Source organism: Diceros bicornis, chromosome 11, assembly GCF_020826845.1.
Source record: "Diceros bicornis minor isolate mBicDic1 chromosome 11, mDicBic1.mat.cur, whole genome shotgun sequence".
NCBI classification, from domain to species: Eukaryota; Metazoa; Chordata; class Mammalia; order Perissodactyla; family Rhinocerotidae; genus Diceros; species Diceros bicornis.
Window position 1 is genome coordinate 68660335 of NC_080750.1, and position 17246 is coordinate 68677580.

Below are 17246 nucleotides of genomic sequence, written 5' to 3' on the forward strand. Positions count from 1 at the left end.
GAACAAACATTACCAAGAACCTAAATGCCCCACTTGCCCTCCTTTCCAGCACATCCCCCACTCCATACCCTGCAGACATCTAGGGTAACCACTATCCTGACTTCTAAAACAGATTAGCTTTGCCTGTATTGGTATTTATAGAAATTGAATAGCACAGCATGTATTCTTTTGTGTTTGCCTTCTTTCACTTAGCCTTATATTTGTGAGAGTTATCTGTGGTTTTGTGTGTACATGTAAATCATTCATTCTCCCTATAGTATTTCCTTGTGTGAAATTTATACCACACACAATTTATACATCCATTCAACTGTTGATGTGCACGTATGTGGTTTCCAATTTGGGGCCATTTTGAATAGTGTACTATGAACATTTTGCACAAGTCTTTTTGTGGAAATGTATTTTCATTTCTCTAAGAGTGGAACTGCTGGGTCTCAGGTTAGGTGTATGTCTAACTTTACTAGGAACTGCTAAACGGTTTTCCAAAGTAGTTGTACCAATTTACACTCCCACAGTGCATTAGGCTTCCTATTGCCACACATCCTCGCCAACACTTGATATTTCCTTTTTTTTTTTTTCAATTTAGGGGTTATAGTTGTCTGGCATTGTGTTGGCATCCCCTTGATGACAAATGGAGATCAGTACCCTTCCATATGCTTATTGGACATTTGGATATCATTTTTTGTGAAGTGTCTATAAATCTTTTATCCATTTTTCTGTTGGGTTATTGTTTTCTCTTATTGATTTGTAGTTCTGTACATATTCACAATATGATGTACTGGTCAGACACATGTATTGGAAATGTCTTCTTCCAGTTGGTGGGTTGCCTTTTTGATCTCTTTAAGAGTGTTTATGGTGAACAGAAGTTCTTCATTTTAATATGAGTCAGTATATATTTCTTTCTTTTAAAGTGTTTTTTGTATCTCTTTAAGAAATCTCTGTTGTGGATGACATGATTTTATATGTAGAAAACCCTAAAGAATCCACCAAAAAACTATTAGAAATAATAAATACAGCAAAGTTGCAGGGTACAAAACTAACATACAAATATCAGTTGTTTCTATACACTAACAACGAACTAGAAGAAAGAAAAATCAAGAAAACAATCCCATTTACAATCGCAACAAAACAGAGTAAAATACCTAGAAATAAATCTAACCAAGGAGGAGAAAGACCTGTACACTGAAAACCGTTAAGACATTGTTGAAAGAAATTGAAGGAGACACAAAGAAGTGGAAAGATATTCCGTGCTCATGGATTGTAAGAAGCAACATAGTTAAAATGTCCATATTACCTAAAATTTTGTATTACCAAAATCTCAATGACATTTTTCACGGAAATAGAACAAAGAATCCTAAAATTTATACAGAACAACAAAAGATCCCGAACAGCCAAAGCAACCCTGAGAAAAAAGAACAAAGCTGGAGACATCACCATCCCTGATTTCAAAATATACTACACAGAGCTATAGGAATCAAAACGGCATGGTACTGGCACAAAAACATACACACAGATCAATGGAACAGAATTGAGAGCCCAGAAATAAACCCACACACATATGGACAGCTAATTTTCGACAAAGAAGCCAAGAACACACAACGGAGAAAGGAAAGTCTCTTCAACAGTGTTGGGAAAACCGGACAGGTGTGTGCAAAAGAATGAAAGTAGACCATTATTTTACACCATACACAAAAATTAACTCAAAATGGATTAAAGACTTAAATATAAGACCTGAAACCATAAAATTTCTAGAAGAAAACGTAGGCAGTATGCTCTTTGACATCAGTCTTAGCAGTATCTTTTTGAATATGTCTTCTCAGGCAAGGGAAACAAAAGCAAAAATAAATAAATGGGACGACGTTAAACTAAAAGCTTCTGCACAGCAAATGAAATGAATCAACAAAACGAAAAACAACCAACCGACAGCAGATATTTGCAAATCATACATCTGATAAGAGGTTAATATCCAAAATATATAAAGAACTCATACAAGTCAACAGCAAAAAAACAAACAACCCAATGAAAAAATGGGCAGAGGATATAAATAAACATTTTTCCAAAGAAGATATAAAGATGGTCAACAGGCACATGAAAAGATGTTCAACATGACTAATTATTAAGGAAATGCAAATCAAAACTACAATGAGATATCACCTCACACCTGTCAGAATGGCTATTATTAAAAAGACAAGATATAACAAGTGTTGAAGAGGATGTGAAGAAAAGAGAACTCTTGTACACTGTGGTGGAAATGTAGATTGGTACAGCCACCATGGAAAACATTTTGGAGATTCCTCAAAAAATTAAGAATAGAATATGATCCATTTATTCCACTTCTGGGTATTTATCCAAAGAATACGAAAACACTAATTCAAAAAGCTATATGCACCCCTATGTTACTGCAGCATTATTTACAATAGTCAAGACATGGAAAGAACCTAAGTGCCCATTGACAGATGAATGGATAAGAAGATGTAGTATATATACACAATAAATTCAGTCATGTCCCACATAACAATGTTTCGGTCAATGAGGGACTGCATATATGACGGTAGTCCCATAAGATTAGTACCATACAGCCTAGGTGTGTAGTAGGCTATACTATCCAGGTTTGTGTAAGGACACTCTATGATGTTCGTGTAACGACAAAATCCCCTAATGACACATCTCTCAGAACATTATCCCCGTCGTTAAGAGACGCATGACTGTACTATTCAGCCATAAAAAAAGATGAAATCTTGCTATTTGTGACAACAGGGATGGACCTTGAGGGTATTATGCCAATTGAAATAAGTCAAACAGAGAAAGACAAACACCATATGATTTCACTCATATATAGAAGATAAAACAGACACATAGATACAGAGAACAGATGGATGGTTACCAGAGGGGAAAGGGAATCCGGGGAGGGAGAAATGTAAAGGGGGACATCTGTATGGTGACGGACGGAAACTAGACTTTTGGTGGTGAACATGATTTAGTGTACAGAGAAGTTGAATTATAGTGATGTACATCAGAAATCTATATAGTATTATAAACCAATGTTACCTCAATAAAAAAGAAAAAAGAAATCTCTGCCTACTGCAAGGTCAAGAAGATGTTCTCTTGTGCTTTCTTCTAAAAGCTGTCACTATTTTACCTTTCATACATTTGGAATCAATTTTTTATATGGCATTAAGTAGGTAGCAGTCCAGCACATTTTTTCAATATAGATAAATAACCAACTGAACCAGCACCATTTTTGAAGAGATCATTAACCACTGCATGCCAGTGTCATCTTTGTCAGAAACTTTGTCTATCACTGAGCCTGATTCTTTTTAATGGCTATATAGTATTTCATTGTGTGCACATGCCATAAATTACTAAACCCATTTCCAACTGATTGATATCTAGGTTTTCATGTTTTTGCTATAACACGGTAATGAATAATCTTGTGTACATATCATTCCCCACATGTGTTAGTGCATCTGTAGGACAAACTCGTAGAAATGAAATTGCTAAGTCAAAGAGGATGCACATTTTAAATTTAATCAATATTTGATAGAGGTTCCAATCAATTTTTTTTTTTTGGTGTGAGGAAGATTAGCCCTGAGCTAACATCTGTTGCCAACTTCCTCTTTTTGCTGAGGAAGACTGGCTCTGGGCTAACATCCGTGCCCATCTTCCTCTGCTTTATATGGGACGCCGCCACAGCATGGCTTGACAAGCAGTGCATCGGTCCACGCCTGGGATCCGAACTGCGCGCACTTAACCACAACGCCACTGGGCCAGCCCCTCAATCAATTTTAATTGGATATTTCAAACTACAGTGAACTGCACACACAGTATTATTATAAGACACAGCACATCAGAATTTCAATTACACCAAGGTTCCTAACATTTTTGAGCCTTAGAATCTTTTTTAAAAATGATAAATGTATAACTATGCTTAGCTCTACATTTGATTGAGAAAAATATATATATAACCATGTAAGTTCACAGAAACTGTGCGTCAGAATCCTGTGATGTGGAAACTAACTAAAATAAATCATTCTGTCACACTTTAAGGAACAGGCTCCTCTGCTTAACACAGTAAAGAGCAAGCGCACCTGCTATTTGCCCCTGTTCTGAAGAAAGCTCAAAGCCCAGCTGGGGCACCCCAGAAACCAAGTAGACAGACCCTGTCCCTGCTCAGGAGGAGTCTGCTTCAGTAGGAGAAGGACAGTGGCTGTCTGCATGAGACGAGGCTGCATCTCCTCCCGAGGATCAAGCTGTGCATTCCCATCACAGAAACAGAGCAGAAGGAGTCGAATCTGCCCTGAGAGCAGGGAGCCTTACTCAAACTTCTCTTAGGTCGAGTCTTCAGAGTAAGGCATCATCATTTTGTTCAAAATACAGATCTAAAAAAATACTAATGTTCTCTCCCCTCCAGGTCAGTATTATAATCCTTTAAGGTCAATACATGACCCTTCCATCACCTCAACACTTTGTAAACCACAGTAACATTCGCTCTCAAACACACCTGTAATGTCACGAGAATGTCATACTACTTATTAATTTTGCGACTGCAATCATGTCAATACCATGGCGCTAAGGATCAAAGACCACTGAGCCCCATAGCAGACCTAAAACCACGTGACCACCTTGCAACCCACAGCGTGACTTCCACTTCAGGCTGACCTTCAAAACACCCTTCCTTACCAGAACTCTTAAAAAGGGGAAGATGAACAGCAAAGAAAACCATCAACAAAATGAAAAGGCAACCTATCAAATGGGAGAAAATATTTCCAAATCATATATCTGATAAGGGGTTAATATTCAAATTAGATAAAGACCTCATACAACTCAATAGCAAAAAAACAAACAATCCGATTAAAAAATGGGCAGAGATCTGAATAGACATTTTTCCAAAGACACACAGATGGCCAACAGGTACATAAAAAGATGCCCAACAGCACTAATCATCAGGGAAATGCAGATCAAAACTACAGTAAGATATCACCTCACACCTGTTAGAACAGCTGTTATCAAAAAGACAAGAAATAACAAGTATTGGTGAGGAAGTGGAGAAAAGGGAACCCTCATACACTGCCGGTGGGAACGTAAATTGGTGCAGCCACTATGGAAAACAATATGGAGGTTCCTCAAAAAATTAAAAATAGAACTATCACATGATCCAGCTATTCCACTTCTGGGTATTTATCCGAAGGAAACAAACACACTAACTCGAAAAGATATATGCATCCCCATGTTCACTGCAGCATTATTTACAATAGCCAAGGCATGGAAATAACCTAGATGTCCACTGAAGGATGAATGGATAAAGAAAATGTGGTATATATACACAATGGAATATTATTCAGCCACAAAAAAAGAAGGAAAACCTGCTGTTTGCTACAACATGGTGGACCTTGAGGCATTATGCTAGGTGAAATAAGCCAGACAGAGAAAGACAAATACTATATAATCTCACTTATATGTGGAATCTAAAGAAAAACCGAGTCATAAACACAAAGAACAGACTGGTGTTTGCCAGAGGCAGGGGGTAGCAGATGGGTGGGCAAAATGGGTGAAGGGGGCAAAAGGTACAAACTTCCAGTCATAAAATAAATAAGTCCTTGGGGTCCAGCCCAGTGGTGCAGTGGTTAAGTTCACACACTCTGCTTCGGTGCCTGGGGTTTGCAGGTTCAGATCCCTGGCACGGACCTACGCACCACTTATCAAGCCATGCTGTGGCAGGTGTCTCACATAAAACAGAGGAAGCTGGGCACAGATGTTAGCTCTAAGCCAATCTTCCTCAGCAAAAAGAGGAGGATTAGCAACAGACGTTAGCTCAGTGCTAATTTTCCTCACCAAAATAAATAAATAAATAAGTGCTGGGCATGTAATGTACAGCATGGTGACTATAGTTAATAATACCAAATTGTATATTGAAAGTTGCTAAGTAAGTAAATCTCAAAAGTTCTCACCAAAAGGAAAAAAAATTTGTAACTATGCGTGATGACGGATATTAACCAAACTTCTTGTGTTGATTATTTCGCAATATATACATATAAAGAATCATTATGTTTACATCTGAAACTAATATAATGTTATAAGTCAATTATATCTCAATAAAAAGGGGGGGGAGATGATTTAATAGCTGGATCTTATTTACAACAAAACCTCCATCTGGGAAAAAACCAGGGAAGAGACAGGCATTTTCCCCTTAGGATTGAGACGGGAGAACTTACTCTTCAGACCCTTAGGTAGACGTGATAAAGAAACTTGCTCTCTCCAGAGTTATAAAGAGAAAGGAAGCAGCTAGAAGACAAGTTGAAACACATATCTGCTACTAGCTGTATGATTTTGGTTAAGCCACTTTATGCCTCTGGGGCATATTTTTCCAATAAAATGAGGATGTTAGCCAAGAGGTAATGCTTATAGAATCTAGCTCTTAATATTTTATGATTCTATACACCAAAAAGCAAAGCTCTTAGATATCTATAACTGAGTCTTATTCTTATAACTGGCCTCTGGCGAGAATGGGTGGGGAGTAACAGCCCTACGGTTCCAGGCTCATAGGAATTACAAAGTACAGGGCATCCTGCCGCAGGTACACGGGTAACAAAACAGTCAGCGGGACGAATTCTTACTCACCTTGGGTGAGTCAGCAAAGACCTATTTCCACAAGGGAATTCATCTCTGCTGTAATTTCCTTCCCTCAACTTCTTTTAAAAGACAAAGAATGCCCTTAGAGAGGGCATCTTGAGGGTCCACTACTTCGTCTGACATGGACAGTCTCAGAATTTACTCGGGTGGGGAAATGTAAGAGAAAATGGCACAATCTGGAACGGTGGACCCATGAACATAAAGCCATTTGAACAACAGCAGCTTTGCGATGGCACAGTGCTTTGTGAAAGACAAAGACCACTTTTGTCTCTTGCTCAGGAACTGGCTGCCAGCAATTCAGACAATTGTTCGAGTGAGCCCGGACTGCCGGCCCAGGCTCCGAGAGGACACGGCCTGAACATCACTTGGAAAAATCAAATTAACACAACCATCCTCTGCTTTCCCTGGCTCACTCACATCTCTGCCTCAAAGTTATTTCTTAGCCTGATCTCAGAAGCACTTTTCAGCTTAAAATAAAACCCCATTATTCCTGAGCTATGCTGGAGGCTACTTATAAACCAACGTCAAAGGACTCCCAAAGGATTTATTCTATCCTTTAATGTCCACAGAGAGGAGATACATCATGGGTGATTTTACCTATTTGATCAGGAGAAAACTATTTGCCCCTCCATTGAAATAGTTAGTGAAGAACAAACTATGTGACCTCTGTCTAGTTCTTGGGCCACAGATATGGATCAACTTCTATGATACTTCTATTACAAATTCTATTAGAACTCTATCACAATTCATTTCAAAGACGTGAAATGAGTTGTAATAGAATTTGACCAACATTCCTTTTTTAAAATTCTTTTGACAATACTAAAGTATTTTACATGCATAGAGTTATAATTATAATTATAATGTTATTATATTGAATAACATTGCTAGGAATAAACTAGAAGTTGATAAATTTTTGCTTTATTAAAAAATTCAGGGGCCAGCCCCGTGGCTTAGCGGTTAAGTGCGTGCGCTCCGCTGCTGGCGGCCCGGGTTCGGATCCCGGGCGCGCACCGACGCACCGCTTGCCCGGCCATGCTGAGGCGGCGTCCCACATTCAGCAACTAGAAGGATGTGCAACTACGACATACAGCTATCTACTGGGGCTTTGGGGAGAAAAAGGAGGATTGGCAATAGATGTAAGCTCAGGGCCGGTCTTCCTCAGCAAAAAGAGGAGGATTAGCATGGATGTTAGCTCAGGGCTGATCTTCCTCGCAAAAAAAAAAATTCATTGCAATAAGTTCTTCCTCCACTTTATATGGGATGCCGCCACAGCATGGCCTGACAAGTGGTACATCAGTGCGCGCCTGGGATCCGAACCCAGGCCGCCAGCAGCGGAGCCCACGCACTTAACTGCTATGCTACCAGGCCAGCCCCCGGAATGAGATTTGATTCCTTACCCCCACACCCCACTTGTTTGTCTCTTAAAATTCACATGAGGAGAAACCACAAATTAAGTTTCAGCTAAGAGGGCAAAAATGACCACCACAAAAAGCCTTCTATATATCGGGACAAACTAAAACTTGAGTAACTACTGCCCTTGCTTCAAAGCCCTTCATCAGTTCTCTAAATTACTTTTTTTCCTCCACGTTACCTGTGATCTCTTATCTTTTTTCCTTAATTATCCTGTGTACAGTATATTTGTACGTATCGTTCAGGCATCTCCACTCCTTTTTGCTAACAGGAAGTCACAAATGAACTAAATGCCTCGTTTCTTCCATCCGATTGCATCTTCTTTCCTCTCCAACTCACGTGCTCAACATGACACCAGTCCAGTGACTCAGAGCCTCCTCAACCCTCTTCACCACTGAGGTCAAGTTTTTCTTTCCATTTAGCCAATCCTACAATGCACCTTCCTCCACGAAGCCTCCACAAATAATGGAAAAAAAAAAAAACAGAAGCAGCGGCAACAAATTCCCATTGTTCCCTTTCTATCTAACAAGCATCCTTTAGGATTTCAGTTCCTCTCTCTCCCACAATGTTCATACAATCCTTTGCTTAAACAACTTATTAAATCTATTTTATCTATTATTTAAATGTTCCTTTTCCTACTGCTTTTGATTGTATCTCATTGGAAGCATGCATAGGGCAGCATCTTCCATAGTGTGGGGAAAATTTCCTCTTACGGTAGACGAGACAAATTGAGGTAGATGCTGGGTTCAGCATTCATTTATTCCTTCATCATTTATCTACCGAGTGCTGACCACGTGCCAGGTGCCGTTCAGAGGCTGGGGGACACTGACGAAAAAGATCAAGTTCCTGTGCTCATAACTCTACATTCTAGTATGGCAGACAGACAGTACACACAAACAAATAAATAAACAGGACAATTACAGATCTTGTGAAGAAAATAAAGGGAAAAGGATAGACACTGAGAGGTGTGGGCAAAGACAGTACCTCTAGCTAGGGTTCTCAGAAGGATCTCTCGAAGGAGGGATTATTCGAACAGAGACCTGAATAATTCAGGAGATGATTCCATTTTTAATTCTTTTTATCTAACTACAGTTGATCTCATTATTCTCAGATTCTTTACTTGCCAGTTCTTCTACTTGCTAATATTTATTTGCAGCCCCAAGATCAACACTCCTGGCGCTTTCACGGTCATTTACAGATGTGCAGAGGGGCAAAAAACGACACATGGAGGCCGGCCCGGTGGTGTAGTGAAGTTCGCACACTCTGCTTCGGCGGCCTGGGGTTTGCAGTTCGGATCCCAGGCGTGTACTGATACCCCACTTGTCAAGCCATGCTGTGGCGGTGTCCCATATAAAGTAGAGGAAGATGGGCACGGATGTTAGCCCAGGGCCAGTCTTCCTCACACACACAAAAAATAACATATGATTCTCACTTGAAGTCAAACAAGGCAACACCGTGCCTTTTTGTTTCAGTTCTCGTACTGTAAACGAGGGTCCTTTTCGCCATCTTAAATTTAGTGCCATGTTTTTCTCACTTTGTGCATTTTGTTAATGATTTTGCTCTTTAAAATGGCCCCCAAGCATAGTGCTGAAGTGCTGTGTAGCGTTTCTAAGTACAAAAAGGCTGTGACTTGCCTTATGGAGAAAATACTTGTGTTAGATAAGCTTCATTCAGCCTTAAATTATAGTGCTGTTGGCTGTGAGTTCAATGTTAGTGAATCAACGATATATACTGAACAAAGTCTCTAAATCTTAAACAGAAACACACATAAAATAAGGTTATGTATTGATCAGTTGACGAAACGTGACCAGAGGCTCACAGGAGTCTGACCTTGTATTTCCCCTGGGAGCAGTGGTTCAGTATTCGCTAAGTCAGTGTTCACGGCGACTTTACACAACTTTAACTACCACAAATAACAAGAATCTACAGTACATCAAAGAGAAAATTTCAGTTGGCCACCAGCCTCCTCCCTCTTTAATAGAGAAAATGTCTTGACAGGCAGTAGCATCCAGCCAGAAGCCAGGACGCTGCTGTTTTATTTTTTTTTTTGGCTTTATTGTTTACAGTTGCTTCTTTGTACGGCAAGCGATACTGGTTCTCCTTAAATGGTGGCAATGCAAAGTTTTCTTTTTCAATGATTGTTCTAATTAAGAAATAAAAAAATGCAGGCAACAAAAGAAAATATTAAGTAGAAAATAATAGAGAGGGCAAATGGATGTGGCAAGAGGCACAAAGCTGCACACACAAAGGGGCCTGGGCATGGCAGAGGTCAGGGTGACCAATGAACAACCTGAGTTTGGGAAACACATGTGGAGTCAAGTTTTGGCTTGGGACTGGGAATATACGGCCATGGATGCAAAATTTGTCTTGTCTGAACCTCAGTTCTCTTATCTGGAAAAGGGGACAATATGTGAAAGCATCATCTCAATGGTTTAATGAAACAACATGTACAGTGAGTGGCACTGAAACTTTTTGGTCTCGAAACCCCTCAAAACTCTTAAAAGTTAACGAGAACGCCAAAGAGCTTTTGTTTATGTGGGTTACCTCTATCACTATTTACCACATTAGAAATTCAAATTGAGACATTTTAAAAATAGTTATTTAATTTAAAATTACCATAATGAACCCAATACATGTTAGCAAAAATACATATTTTTTATGAATAAAACTATTTTTCCAAACAAAAACACTTTGAGCAGTGGCATTGTTTTGCACATCTGGAAAACTCTTTAATGTCTGGCTTCACAAAAGGCAGTTGGATTCTTCTATGTGCTTCAGCATTCAATCTGTTATGATATCACACTTCACATAGCCTCAGGAAACTGTACTGTAAACTCATGAGTGAGTAGAGTGAAAACATGCCAATAATGTCTTAGTATTATTGATAAAAAGGCTTTAATCTCATGGACCCCTCAGAATGTCTCCGAGATCCCCATGTGTATTCAGAACATACTGAAATAAAGGGCACGGAAGAGTGCCTGTCACAAGGTAAATTGTTTATAAATATTAATTCTCTGTTCCTTTTATTCTTAGCCTCAATTCTGTTAGAAGACGAACACATCAGGGCAAGGACTTCTTCAACGGGTTACAACTGTATAATATCTAGCACAGTGTCTCATGTAGACAGACAATCAACAAGTGTTACTGTTGTTGCTTACTCTGGTTCTATAAGTAATTAGCTATGTGACCTTCAGCCAAGAATTCTTAATCTGTGTTCAAATTCAGAGGATCCATGGACTTGAAAAGGGAAACAAATTACATCTCTATTTTCTGACACTCAGCATTGACTTCAATTACAACTGCAGACAATAAACCACAGGTGCACTCGTAGTACCTTTGACACTGTCACCAATAGAAATCACGGATATTTTCATGTCATATTATGGTTACTGCAGATATCTTGAAAAATCATACATGCTCATCACTAATTCGAAAGCAGTTATTAGACCTGCCACTGGCTCTTGTTATTTAATTGATTAATAAGGAAGCAAATGTATTACAATATCACAAATTTTGAAAAATATGTTGACAGTTGTATTTCAATACAAATGGTTTCATTTTCAATCCTTCGTATTTGACTTTATGCACTTAAGGAGTTCATGCAACCACAAAGGTAAGAAGAAGTTGTGTTAAACAATTCACTTCATCTCTTTAAGCACCAGGTTCCTCTTTAAAAAGGAACTGGGCTAGTTACTCTCTGAGACCCTCTCAGGTCTGCCACTCCAGCTGGAGGATATGGAACATGGTGCCTGTGGTAAGGAAGAACTGGACGGGAACCCACAGCACACACGAGAGCATTAACAAAGAGCTACAAGAGTCTGGTTTCAGTTTTTACACTAGCATTTGAGAATCTACTCCACCAAGTTAAATGCTTTTAGACTAACTGGGCCTAGCACAGCTGAACAGCTGAAAAGCTAACAGTGAAAGCAAATATTCCCCCAACTACCTTTTATTACATTATAAATATACATATCACAAATCCCAACAAACAATAATGAATTATTTTGCAAATAATCCATCATCAACATAATCTGGGTCTGTTCTTGATTATACATAGCTTGTTTGGGAGCAGACTTAAAATAAATGTTTCAATAATCAGAAGACTAATCTGGATATTTATCAGTAATGTTTGTTTAAAATCTAAATTAAAATGTTTATACTCATATCCTCAAACAGAAAAAGAGGAAGAAAGAATAAAGGAAAAGAAAATAAGAAAGAAAAAGGAAGAAAGAAAGAAAAACATTTTTCTATGGCTGTGGGGAGGAGCACTCATTCCTACAGGTCATTCAGACTCACCTAACGCTAGAGATGGAGCCAACAGTGCTGTTTAAGAAGGAAGAAAGCCCAGCCGAGATTGCATTTCAGTCCCTGTAGGACAATCTACGCTATATGGGGACAGCCAGCAGTGGCACCAAGATCAAACAAGACAGCACACTTACCAGCTTCACTGTGCACAGTTCAAATCAAGATCAAAGCGTTACCCTCATACAGAGTAGCTGTGAGTCATTAAAAAAAATGGCCATCACATGGTTTCCTTCACCCAGAAGCAAAAATCTGTCCAGCAGACATTCTGAAGCGACAACAATCCCCCCAAAAGTCCAACAAGCCAATTTTCCCAATCATATTTAAATGAGGCAGACTGTTCTGTCTCCTTGTTTTCTCAGCAGCACATTTCAGTTTTTTACTCGCAAAGATAAAGACAGACTGAAGGCTCTCACTTCGTCCACCTAACGGAACCAAATAAAACGCATACTGGAGTGAATGAGACACTAAAATCTAACAAGGAAAAAACTGCATTAAATGGGCGCAGGCCCAGTGGCTAGCTTAAGTAGGCGCGCTCGGCTTCAGAGGCCCGGAGTTCGCTGGCTGGGATCATGGGCGTGGACCTATGCACCGCTGAGGCAGCCGTGCTGAGGCGGTGTCCCACGCAGAAGAGCTACAACTCTACAACTATGATACACAACTGTGTACTGGGGCTTTGGGGAGAAAAAAAAAAAAAAAAAAGAGGACGATTAGCAACAGATGTTAGCTCAGGACCAATCTTCCTCAAAAAAACAAACAAACAAAATAACCCTGCATTAAATCGTCACAGAAATTAGGTCAGAGCTAGAATGCTACCCCAACTCCAAGGACATGCAATGACTACTGAAGGCAGGCTCTATACCTGCTACACCCGGTGAGTGACAGGGATACAAAACCATAAGCTGAACCCGAGGATACGAGGAGAAGCAATGAAATAAGGTAGGCACACTGCAGGCATTGTGAGGAAGAGGCGGGAATGCCTGGGGAGGTCTGGTGAACACCAAACCTGAAGGAGGCACTGGCAGTGGATCTGAGCCCCGAGGACTGTCCCGAGCTGGACTGTGGGATGCAGAGGTGGGCGGGCACTCTGACAGGGAGCAAGAACAAGGGAGCAAAGTCCCAGAGGAGGGACTCTCCAGGCCTGTGGCCTATTGCACAAGAGCTAGAAGAGCAGTATCTGCGGGGGGGGGCGGTAAATGAAAGAAGCCAGGAGATAAGGTTGGTTGGTGAGGACACTTTGAACCAGATTATGGGAATCTTGAAAGTTGGGCTCAGTTACATCTTACCCTGCAGGCCAAGGAAGGCTTCAAATCAGGGAGGTGATATGAACAACAATGTGTTTTAGCAATAAACAATGGAGATATATCTCATCAGCTAATCTGTGCTAACAGTGGTCCTTCTGTCAAATCCAGATTAAGCAGAATATATTGTGTCTAATGAAACAAGTGTCCAAAATTATATCCTGGGGCAATTTTGCTAGCACCTATGCCCTGGAAATGCAATTCAAATACTTTTCTTGATGGAAGATAAAAAACATGGTAACCTGACTCCAGAACAGGAAAAAAAAAAAAATCAAAAAGAGAACATATCATACTTGCTTCTATGACTATGGCAATAAAAACCACATTTGGGAGATCTGTTTGCATCACCTACACTGAAGTCATACTGGTTTTGGAAATAGCTTTTATCCTCTTAAACAAAATCAGAATTGATAACTTTCTTAAAGTAGTAATTAATGATTAGGCGTTGCTAAACACGCTTTAATTTAGTAAATACTAGATAACATTCAAAAATAAAGAAATTGAGTCCATCTATTTTAGAGCATTTCACTTCCAAAACCACTGGCTACTTACTGACTGGCACCTGAGTAGGAGTCCCCGTCTGAAGCGTCATGACCAAATCATGACGGGGTGGTCTGGGGCAGGAGAAACACCACCTACCTGTTTCTGAGTTGTAGCCATACCAGAGTGCAAGGATTCTAACAGAAATTTAAGGGGAAAAAAGTTTTTGGAATAGAGGGAAAACAAGCAATTATATATCTAATTACATACACACAAACATATATATAAAGGATCTCAATCTAAGAGTAATATAGTAAATATGAGAGAGTTTGTTTCTTTAACTGACTCGGGGCTACAGAGTTGAAGAGCACCAGGGACGTTGAGTATCCGTGAAACTGACCTCGCCGTCAGAAAGCTCAGAACAGGTGCTGGGACGGTTCCCTCCCTAGTAACCAGAGAGGTGAGGAGAAATGGGGGCGGGGCAGGGAGGGAAGTGAAAGATTAAGTTACAAACAGGCCAAATGAATGAACCTAAGAGGAAGTGATAAAATTCTCAACACACACAACTGCGTTTACACCAGGGAATCGCTCCGAAGTCGAACTGCCACTGTAATCGCCCCGCGAACAGCAGCGTTCCCACATTTCAGCAACCTCACTCCTTGGTAGGAAGAAGGACCACGGCTTTTCACCTGGGTCAAAACCCCACACAGCCACCGTTCCGGGGCCAAACCAACAGCACTGTAATCCCTCCGCACGACAGGGACTCTCTAGCACCGCTGTTACGAATGCGAAGTGCCGGGCGCGGGATCTGTCACAGTGTTCTTAATAAAATGCCCTCGTCTTATCCCACGACGAAACTCGGGATTCAGAAGGCAGTCCTCACCCCTCTCCATATACGCTCCGTTAGGAGATGAGCGTCTGCCCCATCGGCCCCAGGGGCAGCCACCCTCGTTCCCATGCCACACACTTCCTGTCTCTTCCATCACCTCCCCACCACAACTTTAGTCTCCCATTCAGTTTACAACTGTTATCTGGATCCCAGGCCCTGGGAGGAAACGAGGGGGCGGAGGGCGGCTTTCTACCCCCAACTCCTCACTCGGGGCTTCAGAGACAACCTAAGAAGAGGGAAAGCAGAAAGCACTGGGGCAGCGAACACCACTGGCATTCCTCCGACCTGGGCTGGCTACAAACTACTGAATGAAACCATACGGATGGGGAGGAGGGAGGCGAGCACCAGAGTTGGGTGCCCCAAATGCATAAGAGGCGAGCACCGTCGCTTTTGACGTTTCTCCTATGCAAAGTGCTGGAGCTTTGGATTCGGGAGGATTACCTGTCCCGGAGCCCAGCTGCACTTCTAGCCACTCGGATTTCCCAAACTCAGAATGACTTCCCCCACGGGGCTCCAGGAAAGGACTCCGACTCCCACCCGCCCCCAGAACTGCTGCAGCGGGAGCCGAACCCCCGCCTCGGGCAGCGCGCGCGCCGAGTGGCCCGGCGTCCGCCGCCCAACTTTGCGCAAGGCAGGGCGGCTCCCGCGAAGTTCCCGGCGGCCGGGTCGGGGGCGGGGTGGGGCGAGCACTCACCAACCCCGTACTTCTGCCTCTTGGTCGGGATCCAGCGGGCCATGGCGGCCACCTCAGCCCGCGGCGGCGGCGGCTGCAGCGGCTACAGCTCCTGGGGCGCCGGCCGCCGCCGCGCCGCGCTCCTGCGCGCCCCGGGCTCCTCCGCCATGTTCCGGCAAACTTCGCCCGACCCCGCGAGCCGGCGCCCCGCCGCGCCGCCCGCGTCCGCACGGGATCCGCTCCGGCCCCGGCCTCGGCCCGCGGTCACCTGCTGGGCCGGGCGGCCGCGCCGCTGTGCGCGCCCCTCCCGGCGCCGCCCCGGCCCCTCCCGCCGGCCGCGCCCTCCGCCCGCCGGGGCCGCCTCCGCGCCCGACCCGCGGGCGCCCGGCCTCCCGCCCGCTCCGGCGCTCCGCGCTCTCGCCGGCCCGGGCGGGCGCGGGCCCCGCCTTGCGCGCTTCCCAGGAGCAGCTTCCCAGTGCAGACTGGGGTACGGTTTTTTCCTTGTGTTTTGCTTTTTCCCCACCCGGATTAAACCCCCGAGACTGGATCCCGTGGGGCGGGTTCCCCCCGCGGGCGGCCCGAGGGCTGCGCCGGAGGCGCTGGGCACACCCAGGCTGGGCGGCCCGGCAGCGGGTGGGCGCGGGGTGCGGGGTCGGCTCCCACTGCGCGCGCCGCAGCTCCTGTGGGAACTAGTATGAGTTGATGAGTTGCTTCTCGCCCCCGGGGCACCCCCAGTGCCTGGCACTCAGCGGGCGCTCCGTAAATATTTGCTGAATGAATGAGCAGTTGACTCCTGCGTTCACTCTCTAGAGCTTTAACTGACACCGTGAGAGCCGGAAGCCGGACTCCGGGGCAGACATGATCTCCTGTGGCCACCGTTTATCGCCTTCAAAGCAGGCGCATTTGTCTTCTGGTAAATAGAGAACTGATGCAGGGGAGACGGCCTCCTCAGAAGTATCAAATACTTTCCTAGCAGAGCCTCTGTGGGAAAAAATTATTCTAACTTGGAAATCCTGTATCCCCAAAACACCCGGAGGAGTCCCTGGCTGAAGCAATTCAAACCTTCATGCTCAAGGGAAAAGTCCGCCCCAAGACGTCCCGCTTCCAACAGACCAGCATCCCTGCGGAGAAGGGGACCTGGCACATCCACGTCTTTTCTCGTTCATTGACTGTATTGTTTCGACAAAGAGCCCAACGCAGAGACTGATCGTTTGAACTGCCCTGGGCTCCTGTGGGCGCTCTCTAGAAGTCCCCTCCCGGAACTCACTTTTTCCTGGAGAAGCCTCAAGAATGAAAATTGGCTCTGAGTCCGGGGTGAGATGGAGGGATTGCTACCTCACACAGAGAAGTAAAACCTCAGAGTAGTAAAACCTCAGAGTAATGTTCACCGTCTGAGAAAATGCCTCTTGAAATAAATTGTTTGGTCCTTGCAGTCTCTGAAGGTTTTCTGCCTATTTGGAACATAAAAGGAAAGGAAAATAAACAGGTATAAAATAGAGTGAAACTTGATTGGAAAATTAGTGCATTTTAACTTTGATACTTTTTGCAAATCCAGATGTGAAAT

The 17246-nt window shown here is 42.9% G+C and overlaps 1 protein-coding gene across 4 annotated transcripts in view; it reads right to left on the reverse strand.

Moving 5' to 3' along the window:
* The window catches only part of DOCK5 (dedicator of cytokinesis 5), a 212162-nt gene extending 196240 nt beyond the window's left edge, over positions 1-15922 (reverse strand). For 2 of the 4 annotated variants that reach the window (XM_058550503.1, XM_058550504.1), the window contains exon 1: positions 15704-15922. In XM_058550503.1, coding sequence (XP_058406486.1) covers positions 15704-15746 — 43 coding nt within the window. In that variant the 5' untranslated portion in view covers positions 15747-15922. The remainder of the gene's footprint in view (positions 1-15703) is intronic. The other 2 variants (XM_058550499.1, XM_058550501.1) reach the window with 2 other exon arrangements.
* Between the last annotated feature and the right edge of the window lie 1324 nt (positions 15923-17246).